Raw genomic sequence first — 10,933 nt, 5'->3', positions numbered from 1 at the left:
CGAGAGACCGGACCCGCCACCCAGGCCCGTGGCCCCTGCCCTCCCTAGACAGTGGGCGTCCCAGCAGGTGCGAGGGTGACTAGCGGCCGTGCAGGAGCCCAGGAGCCCAGCTGACACCGCTCTGGCCAAATCCCGGCCCAGGGTCACGGAGCAGGTGCCAGAAAAAGAACCCCTAAGCTGCTTCCAGGATTACGCGGCCCCTCCCCCCGCCACTTCCTCCTTGGAGCCCGCCAGGAAGGACAAAGAGCAGACCCTGAAGCATCTGCTGAAGCTGCCCCATGGCCCCCAGCCCCAGCAGGGGCTTCTTCCCTTCCAGGAGCGGGAGGTCAGACAGAATGCAGAGGGGCCCCGAGAAACCCCAGATGGCTGGGGGCTTTCCCGCTATAATTCGTTTTTGTCTTAAAAAATAGCAAGTGGGAGGGAAAACAGCTGGGAACTGGAATTCAGAGAAAAAAATTGCAGGGAATAGCTTCCTGGGGTGTCCGAGGGTAAAACCACGGCCAGGGGACTGGTTAGTATGAGGGGACCCGGCCTGACACTGACAGTGGCCTGCTCCAGGTCACCTGTCTGCACCGGGGACTTAAGGTTAACCCGGCACCTGCCAAGGGATCAGCCCCGCACCCGCTCCCCCCCACCTCCACCCCCGGGGCTGAGCTCGCAAAGCAGAGACGCCTGGAGAAGCTTCCGGTGAAGTTAGGGCTGAAGCAGGAGACGCTCAGCTACACTCAGGGCTGAGGCCTCGAATGAGAGGAACAGGAGGGAGAGCGGAGTGAAGAGGCCAGGGACACACCTGGGGGGACACAGCTGGGGGGACACACATGGGGCACACACATGGGAGACACATATGTGGGACAGGGCCCCTGGGGGACACACCTGGGGAATATCTGTGAGAACAGGCCTGGGGGGACACACCTGGGGGGACACATTTGGGGGACAAACCTAGGGGACTTCCTGGGGACACACATGGGGAGATACAGGGGGACATACCTGGGGGGGACACTCCTGGGCCACACACATGGGGGGACACACCTGGGGGTTATCTGGGGATGCCAGGACCAACAGAAATGTCACCTTCACACGGACATGGTCTTGTATGTCTAGTACACAGCAGCTGCTCAGTAACTGCGGGGAAGAAAAGGAAGTGACGGAGGTCAGTTATGGTTTCGGGAGCGGAGGAAGGGAGAGCTTACAGAAGCAAGAATGCTGCCGGCCCACCTCATGTTCCTCCTGGCAGAAGAGGGTGTCTGGGAGGCAGGGAGGTTCTGCAAGTGGGTGTGGGCAGAGGCAGGGGAGGCCAAGGGAGAACTTGCTGAGCAGCCACAGTCCCATCCTTGAGCCCTTCCTGCCCTCCCATCAGGGTTCACAGGGTAGTGGTTGGGGTTTCCTGCAGTGAATTCTCTAGTGAAACCATCAGGGCCTGGAGGGTTTTTGTTGGAAGATTTAATTTTTTTTTTTAAGATTTTACTTATTTATTTGACAGAGAGATCACAAGCAGGTAGAGAGGCAGGCAGAGAGAGAGGGGGAACCAGGCCCCCCGCTGAGCAGAGAGCCCCACATGGGGCTCGATCCCAGGACCCTGAGATCATGACCTGAGCCGAAGGCAGAGGCTTAACCCACTGAGCCACCCAGGCGCCCCTGTTGGAAGATTTTAAATTACAAATTCAATTTCCTGCAGTTATAGGTCTGGTCAGAGTATGTATTTCAAATTGGACAAGGTGTGTTTTTCGAGGTGGCCGATTTCATGGAAGTTGTTGAGCTTATGTATATAGAACCGTGTGTGGCACTTCCTTGTGTAGGAAGGGTCTGTAGTGATGCTTCGTTTCTGATGGGATCACCTGTTTTACCTCTTGCCATAGATTCGTCAGTTTTATGGACTTTTCGAAGAACCAGCTCTTTCACCGACTTTCCCTTTTCTTTTGTTCTTATTTCACTGATTTCTGTTGTAATTTCTTGTTTCTTCCTTCTACTTGCTACCCTGCTCTTTTCCTAAGTTTTCCAAGTGGGAACTTAGATCACGAACTTGAGAGTCTCTTAGAGCACTTAGAGCAGGCACTGTCCTGTTGCTATGCCGCGGCCGCGGCCCATGAATTCTGACGTCACCCGTTTGTCATCAGTCCTACGCATTTCTTTTAATTTCCCCCAAGACTTCCTTTTGAATCACGAATTATTTTGAGGGTAGTGTTCATTTCTCACATGTTTGGAGATCTTCCTGTTGTTTTTGTTATTGATTTCGATTTTGACTGTATCGTGGTTGGAGAACACATGGCCTGATCTCGACGCTCAGATTTGTTGGGCTTTATTCTCCGGTCCAGGACACAGTCTACCCTGGTATATGGTCCAAGGTCACTTACAAAGAAACTGTATTCTGTTACGGGGTGAGTGTTCGAGAAACGTCAACGGCATCCTGTTGGTCGACAATACTGTTGAGTTCTTCTCTGGCCACGCTGGCTCTCTGTGGAGCTGCTCCGCAGCTGCTGGGAGAGACGCTGAAGCCCGTGACTGAAGTCGCGGATCCACTTCTACGCACAGATCTGTCCGTCTGCCGCCCCATCTTGCCGCCCTGTCGTTCACTGCACACGCATGTAGGGTTGCGGTGTCTTCTTGGTATACTGACCCTTCATCATTACACATTAACACATAACACCTGTGTTAACCTGTGTGGTTATGTTAACGTGGAGACTTCGCAGCAGAGAAAATCACGGGAGACGAACATTGTAGAATGATGACTGCCGGCGTGACACGTCTTCGCCGTTCTTCCCCGCTCAGCCTCTCTCTCTCCATCTGAGTCTCTTGTGGCATCCAGTGAGCTCCTGTTTTCAAATCTCCTATCAGGTTTCAGTGTATTTATAGCATTTATATTTAATGTTACTGTTGCTCAGGTCTGCCACTTTTGTTTTTCACTTGTTTCTCTTTCCATTTTTCCTTTGGGTTACTTGAACATTTCTTAGAATCCAATTTTGATTCATCTATGATATTTAGTGTCTATTATTTTTCATTCCGTGTCACGGTTCTTTCTCTGTCCCCTTCCTTATACAGTTAAATCCATTTGCTGATTTCTTGCTTTCACTCTTTTTTTGAATCTACAGTTTCCATTGGTTCTTCTCTGTATCTTCTATTTCTTTCCTTAAACTTTTTTTAAAGCATGTTTAGTTTTTTCCAAGCGTGTTTATATTTTTCAAGCATGTTTATCATTGCTCACTCTAGCACTTTTATCATAACTGCCTTAAAATCTCTGATCCCAATACCCTGTCCCTGTGGTAGCAGCATATGCTGACTGTCGTAGCTCACTCTGCAATCTTGCTGGACCTTGGTCTGCTGCACGACCACCAGCTGGACCCTGGACACTCTGCTACTCCATCAACCTTCATTTTAGCGGGCCTTCACGGGCCCTATCCGGCAGCAGAAGGGGGGCCCCCTTGTTACTGCCACGTGGGGGAGGTCTGGGCACCCCACACTTCCTGCAGCCCGCTCTCACCCCACGGCCTATCCAGGCCATGCTCTCAGCACGCACGGTGCAGACGGCTGCCCTCACCCCTCTCCTCCCCGCCGGCACGCACCCTGAGGTCGTTGTGCTAACCTGTGTGCAGCTGAGCGTTCCACGTAATGTGGAAGGTTTCACTCAGTGACTTCTAGAAAGAATTCCTGCCTCACTCACTTCAAAGCAGCGTTTATTCTGGGGGCAACACAGACGGCACGGTGCCTTCGGGCCCTGGCAATTGGGGTTCGGGGCCCAGACTGCAGCCCAACGCCCCCGAGTCTCACTGACCTAAAATACCAAAGTTGTGAAGGAGAACAGTGCCATGGAAAATACACAGAATTGGTTCATCAAAAAGTTACGAGTCTGAGCTAAAATGGCCCTATTCCCTCTGAATCTTCGGTTACTTGTTTTGCTAAAAAACTCTAAATCATTCTAAAGAAAATAAGGCAGGACAACTGCAAGAGCATTTTCCATTCTTCTTCTTCTTCCCAAAGAAACCTCAAATTTGGCTACACTTTCCCTCCTTCAGAGGGAAAACCCAGATGGGACAACCCGTGAATTCTAGGTCTCTGTGTACAAAACCCACTATTTTCATCAGGCTGTGACTTCGCTGTTTGGGAGAAGACTTCTGTGGCATGTCACCATCACCTAACTGCAGAGAGGGGGCCCTGGGGAGCAGGTGTCACGGGCCGCTGCACAGACTGCCAAGGCCTCCTGGTCTGGCCCATGCGTCAGGCTGGCCGGGAGGGCTTGCCGCTGCCTGGGCGCTCAGGCCCCCTGGCGAGTCAGCCCTCAGAAGCTGGTGGTGGCACAGGTGACCCAGCAGGCACGGGTGTGCTGCCAGGCCAAGTGTCCCCCACCCGGACACTGCCGTGGTCCTAAAGCCAGCAGCACAGTTGGTCAGAAGCCCCTGGGCCCAGTGGTGAGCAGGGCTGGCATGCTTTCCCTTCCAGAAAGTACCTCTAGACTATATGCCTGTCAGTTCCTCATAGACACAAAGTAGTCCTGAAGGGCCCCAGCCTGACCCCAACAACAGATCTCGGACAGCAGCCTCCTCACCTCCACAAAACATCGGGGACCCTCGGAACCCTCACGTCTAGAACAGAGCTCCTGGCCCCTTTCGCACGGGGCATCTTCAGGGTAGATGTGCTCCCCAGCAAGTGATAACCCGTAGGAGCGATGGTGGTGGGAGCCCCCGGGTCGCCGCCCCCATCGGCTCAGACCAGGACCATCTCGGGCACAGAGCCGGGGTCGGACCGCCCTGCACTCCTCACATCTCTGCCCCCGGAGAAAGTGAAAGGAGCAGAGAACTGCTTCTCCTGCAGGGAAGCCCTTGACCTTGGTCGGTATCAGGACGGACAAGGACACGGCCAAGGGTATGCGAGACAAGGGGCGGCGAGATGTCTGATAGCCGCTGTGTTTGGACAGCAAGGTGTGACCAGCAACGCCTGCTGCGTTCCCTGGAGCCTGTCTCCACAGCACCTTGACCTCTAGGGGAGGAGACTATAAAACCCAGACGCGGCCCCTCTCCTCCCGGGCTGGGTGAGGGCAGCACCCCCGTTCTACAGGATGGCAGCTCTGCAGGAGAAAAAGTCATGCAGCCAGCGGATGGAAGAGTTCCAGCGCTACTGCTGGAACCCAGACACAGGGCAGATGCTGGGCCGGACACTGTCCCGGTGGGGTACGTGCCGGCCGAGGGGTGCGGGATGGTGGGGGACACCGCAAGACAGTGGGGATGGCAGAGACGGGAGGGGGGTGGCAGGGATGGCAGGGAACAGTGGGGATGGTGGGGGATGGCGGGGGGTGGCAGGGTACAGAGGGGGACAGCGGGGACAGTGGGGAGGGCAGGGGCAAGCGGGGACAGCAGGAACGGTGGGATGATGGGGGATGGCAGGGTGCAGCGGGGAAACAACGGGGAGGGCATGGGACGGCGGGGGACAGTGGGGATGGCAGGGAGGGTGGGGGACGGTGGGGCGATGCTCTGAGGACATGCATAGGACCGTCCACCAGCAGTCCAGGCACCCAGGACCCAGGCCCTGCCAGGGCTTCTGGCCAGGCTGCACCTCCCTCACCAGATGACCCCAAAAGGCCATTTTAGCTCTAATCCCCACTGACAGCAGACATCTACAAAGTGGGAACATCTGAGGGGCAGCCCCAAAGGTTCAGCCTTAGATTTGAGAAAAGCAATTTTAAAGCTATGTTCCTAAAGCTTATGATTTTTAAGGACCTTTAAGTTAAGGGGTACGGAGCATCTCCTGGGTGAGAACGTTCTGGAACTTGACGGAAGTGACGGCGGACAACACTGTGTGTGAAGGCGCTACAAACACCACTGATTTCTTCACTCCGATGGAGAAGCAGTGTCACCCTGGGTCCCACAGACCTCCTCCCTCTCCCCATAGTGTGGATCAGCCTCTATTACGTGGGTTTCTACGTGGTGATGACTGGAATCTTCGCCCTGTGCATTTACACGCTGATGTGCACGCTTGACCCATACACGCCCGACTACCAAGACCAGCTAAAGTCACCAGGTAACGGGGCCTGTGCGGCGGCTGGGGCACCAGGACCCCACACGTCAGGGCAATGCTGGGTCCCTCCAGAATGAACCCGGGGGGCAGCCTGGAGGGGCCTTTCCTGTTGGTGGCCCCAGGGTTCAGGAGGGGCACACCTGGGTGCAGACAGCCCCTCAGCTTCTTTTGAAGATGGTGACCCCACACTATAGTCTGACTTGGTTTAGTTTTAATTATTAAAACAGATTTGGTACAGAGACGGTCTTTACCTCACTTACTTGCTATGCGGATGACACACACAGGACACGTCTGGGAGGACGGATGAGACAGCAGGGAGGGGGGACGGAGAGTCTGTGGGGAGGAAAGGACACCCCTCAACACGGACGCTTCCGCTCTGGGAGGACAATTCCAGGACCACAGGCTCTTCAGAACACGCATTTCCCGAAGAGCAGCCCGTTCGAGGGCAGAGGCCCGGCACGAAGGCTGAGCAGGCGCTCCCCCGAGTCGGGCCCGAGAGGAGAGGAGGTCACCGGTGACAACAGGACTCCAAGGCCTGGGACAGCGAGGCAGCACTCCAGGTCTGGAGAAGGCGGCTTAGCCCAGCAGTCTGCACAACCAATATGAGAACCGGCAGGCGCGAGCTGGGTGGGGGGCGCCCGCGAAATCTGGGAAGAAACGCGCTATGCAGCACGGTTTCAAGGCGCTCGCCACCCGCACGTCCTGGATGCGTCCTGAGGGAGCGAGAAGCGAAGAGCCCACCGCAGCCCCGCACTTCCCCAGGAGAGGCCAGGAGAACGCACGTCTCTAGAAGGTGGCGGGTGCGGGCCCTGGGGCCGGGGTGGGCGTGTCTCCCTCAGCCGGTCCAGCTCTTCCGCTGAGGTCTCCCGTGAACCCCTTGATCAGCGATCACAAACCCAAGTGCCTCGTTGGCGGTCATTTCTAGAGACAACCAACGGACAGCCATGAGGGTTTCACCTGGCTTCAGAGCAGAACACGCTACGTTACAAACCTCAGGATACAACTGTAACGTGACCTGTCCAGAGCCCAGTGGGTGGGAGGGCCCCGGGAGGCAGAGAGGGCGACAGCCGCCCCAACGCAGTGAGCGAGCCGTGAGCCCACGGGGAGCGGCTGTGGTGCACGCGTGGGGCGGGTGCTCGTGAGCGGTGCCCGCTCTCTCCTTGGTCAGATCCCCTCCAGCCACGCGCAGCTGTCACTCCCACAGCATCCATGGAACAAGAGAGCGCTGGCTGGCTGTCTAGAAAGTCCCGTCAACGGGACTGGCTTCCCGAGCCGCGGAACGTGCACACGGCCAAACACGACGGTCCCTGTGGACAGGAGGAGCTGAGCCTGACGACGAGGGCGCTGGGAAATGGAAGTCAAGTAGGACCCGAGCGCGAGGACCCCGTCTATCGAATCTGGGACGCCGGTTTACACGTCTTCATGTGAACACAAGCGAGGCTGCCCAGCAGCTGTGCAATGGTCCCGATGCCACACGTGCGCTCCTTTTCTCGTACAGTTTACACGGCGTCTGGGGGCTTTCAGACGTGACCGAAACCAGTGAAGCTTCAAATGTGCATTCCAACACAACTTCATCTGGCGACGCGGTTCAGTTCCCGGGCGGGCGGGTCCCTGTTGAGCTCCTGCTGCAGGACACTCGGCCACAGCCTCCTTGCCCAGGGGTCCGAGGACCCAGGACTGGCCAGGACCACAGCAGCCCACGCTTGGCCACCGGGCCAGGCCATTTCTGCAGTAAGTGGCTGGGATGTGACCAGCACTTTGTGGGGAACGGAGTAAGATGTGTCGTGCTCTCCCTCCAGGGGTGACCTTGAGGCCAGATGTCTACGGGGAGAAAGGCCTGGACATTTCCTACAACGTCTCTGACAACAGGACCTGGGTGGACCTCGTGCACATGCTCCACAACTTCCTGGCAGGTGACGTTTAAAACGCTTCCCACCTCTGCTCTTCCCTCTTCTAAGACCATCTCAGGGAGGGTACGGGCTTCCCCACCCTCCCACCAGCCCCACCACACCAGGTGGCTGTGGCCGGAGGTCGGCGCCCACAGGCATGTCTGTCCTGGCAGGCTACTCGCCAGCTTCCCAGGAGCACAGCATCAACTGCACCTCCGAGAAGTACTTCTTCCAGGAAAGCTTCCAGGCCCCAAACCACACCAAGTTCTCCTGCAAGTTCACAGCAGACATGCTGCAAAACTGCTCAGGTCTGACAGACCCCAACTTCGGCTTTGCGGAAGGAAAGCCGTGCTTCATCATTAAGATGAACAGGGTGAGCACAGGGTGGGGCTACAGACCCCAGACCCAGCCGTGGCCTGGAGGGGCCTGGATGCCTGGCCCTCATGTGACCCCATGCACCCCAGCACAGGGTCCAGGCTGGTAAGGCTGGGACACGCGCCGCAGCCCGTCCCACCCTGCTCCTCTGCTATGCATGCTAGGCCCATCGTGCTGGCTTGGGAGCTGACCAAGATCCAACCTGAACAGCTCAGACACTGCCCTGGCTCCAGGCTCTGCACTGGACGCTGAGCTCAGAGTTGGGGCTGCTCAGGGCAGCTGCGTGCACACACAGCTTGCCAGCAGCCGGGCCACGTCAGGTACCACGAGGATGGCTGGGAATCATGTCGAGCAGTAGTTCCCCATCTGGGCCAGGGACCCTCTGCCGGGCACGAGGGAAGCTGAACGGGCTGGTGCCAGCAAGCCACAGGGCGGATGGTCCCTCCAGCCTTGGGGTGCAGGGGAGGGGACATGCCACTGGAAGCCAACAGGACAAGAGGGCCAGGGGGTGTCTGCTCCGTGTTGGCCAACAGGTGTGCAGCACGATTAAACTTCCTTCCTGAGACACCTGGGGAAGCCATGCATCTGAACGGCACACTCCAGGGTCCCTGCGGGGTCACGACGCTGCCTGGTGGAGGGAGCCATGCACACCAGGGCAGAACTGTGGGGAGGGCGCAGGCACACACACGGCTGGGACCCGGGAGGCCAGAGAGTATGCTTGGGCACAGGCAGGCACCCAGGGGACCCCATCACAGGCACCGCAGAGCGCCAGAGAGTGCCAGCCATGGCTCGGGACCCTCCCGTCCAGCCTGCCATGTGCCGGCAGCCAAGACCACCGCGTGGGGCAGGGTTCTGGCCGCTCGGACAGGCCGCTCGCTAGCACGCAGCCGGTGGGAGAGTGACACGGACGCCCTTTCCTTCCAGATCGTGAACTTCCTGCCCAGCAACAGCACAGCGCCCAGGGCGGACTGCGCCCTCCTGGTGAGTGTGTGGTCTCGCCAGAGCCACTCGCCCCCAGCTCCCCGCGGCCCTCAGCTCCCTGCGGCTGCCCCCCCGGGCCCACCCCCCGCCCCCCAGCAGCACTGCAGGGCACTAAAACCAGTAAGGAAAGCGATCTCCGTCACCGCCGGGCCCAGGAAGCATCTGGGACAGTGTTAGCACTCCCACCGTTCTGAGTGTTTGGTGGCAGTTTGGAAAAACCCGCTAAGAGTCAGCAGTAATTTCTTCCAGTTTTTCTCAAAACCGGTTTTAAAGCACAAGCCCCAAAAAACAAACATGTCTCCACGGAGTCTCTTCTGAGGCTGGTCTTCCCCACTGGGGGCTCCACAGCACCTACCCCCCCGCGCCCGCCTCGCTGTGGGGTGAGGCTGTGTCTCCTGGGACCACCCACATGTGCTGACCTGAGCTATGAACAGACACAAGGTGTCCTCCGTCCGTGTTCTGCCGAGCTCCAGCCCGCCGGGCCACTCACACACACGCAGACACACGCAGACACACGCAGACGCCTGGAGCCTGCCTCGCTCAGGCGCCGGCCTCTCCGCCCCCAGGACCCGCACGAGGACGCCCGGCCCCTCCAGGTGGAGTACTACCCGCCCAACGGCACCTTCAGCCTCCACTACTTCCCCTACTACGGCAAGAAGGCGCAGGTAGGCCGCGTCTCGGTTCTCTGACAACCGCCGCACACGTGTCCCAAACCGAGCGGCGAAGGAAAGCCTGCGACATTCCTATTACACCAGTGGAACCAGGGGGACCGTGCGGCCCTCTGGGTGTCCCCCTACCTGAAAACACAGCTCCCATGCGAAACACTAATACCAAACCTAATGGTTTCAGTTTCCCAAATCCTTTCAGACAACCATATATCCACGTTAAAGCACAGCCTTCAAATCCCTCAGTTTTTCCTATCTTCATGGTAATTTTCATCAAATATAATCTACACTTGAACTCGTCCCTGGTATTATCCCCCGAGCCCAGACGAGCTCCCGTCGTCCCTCAGTGGGGACAGTGCGTCTCCGCACGTGCCCCGTGCAGGCAGAGCAGCAGGCGCCACTTCTCTGCCACCCGACCGGCCCCCGTCAAGCCGCTCCTCATGCTGTCCTCCTCCGTCTTCCCGCACGGGGTCCAGCCCCACTACAGCAACCCTCTGGTCGCCGCAAAGCTGCTCAATGTCCCCAGAAACACGGAGGTCCTCGTCGTGTGCAAGATCCTGGCCGACCACGTGACGTTCGACAACCCCCACGACCCCTATGAAGGGAGAGTGGAGTTCAAGCTCAACATTCGGCAGTAGGGGGAGGCCGGCCTGCCCCGCGAGCCCCTGCTGCCCCCCACCAGGCCTCCAGTGCTCCGCGGCCCGCCCAGGGAATGGCCGGCAGGCACCTGTGCCCCAAGCACCTCGGGGAGAGTCAGCGGCCTCTCGCGCCCTCTTTTCTCCCTTCGACCCCGAATCCGGAGCTGTGTTAACAACCTGGGCCAACGTGGTAACTGCGAGGCAGCAGCTGCCCGACCACCAGGCCCTGAGGACGGCTCAGGCAGACGGCACGTTCCTCACCGCGGTCCCGGCACCGCGTCGCGCGGAGACGGCTCACGCTCCCAGAGAACAGGACTTACGAGAATGGGCGTCCTGAAGGTTTGCTCTTACAGAATTCCTAAACTGTAAAAATAAAACATTA

At 58.0% G+C, this 10,933-nt stretch overlaps 1 protein-coding gene across 1 annotated transcript; it reads left to right on the top strand.

Annotated features, from left to right (window-relative positions):
* The first annotated feature begins 5,047 nt into the window (after positions 1–5,047).
* Positions 5,048–10,933, top strand: ATP4B (ATPase H+/K+ transporting subunit beta). The gene is made up of 7 exons (XM_047720502.1): positions 5,048–5,159; positions 5,878–6,006; positions 7,803–7,916; positions 8,066–8,265; positions 9,192–9,248; positions 9,815–9,913; positions 10,390–10,933. Exons 1-7 carry the CDS (start codon positions 5,048–5,050, stop codon positions 10,549–10,551), a joined length of 873 nt encoding a protein of 290 aa, XP_047576458.1. The 3' UTR covers positions 10,552–10,933.

Source organism: Lutra lutra, chromosome 3 (assembly GCF_902655055.1).
Source record: "Lutra lutra chromosome 3, mLutLut1.2, whole genome shotgun sequence".
NCBI classification, from domain to species: domain Eukaryota; kingdom Metazoa; phylum Chordata; class Mammalia; order Carnivora; family Mustelidae; genus Lutra; species Lutra lutra.
This window is presented reverse-complemented; position numbering and strand designations above follow the sequence as displayed.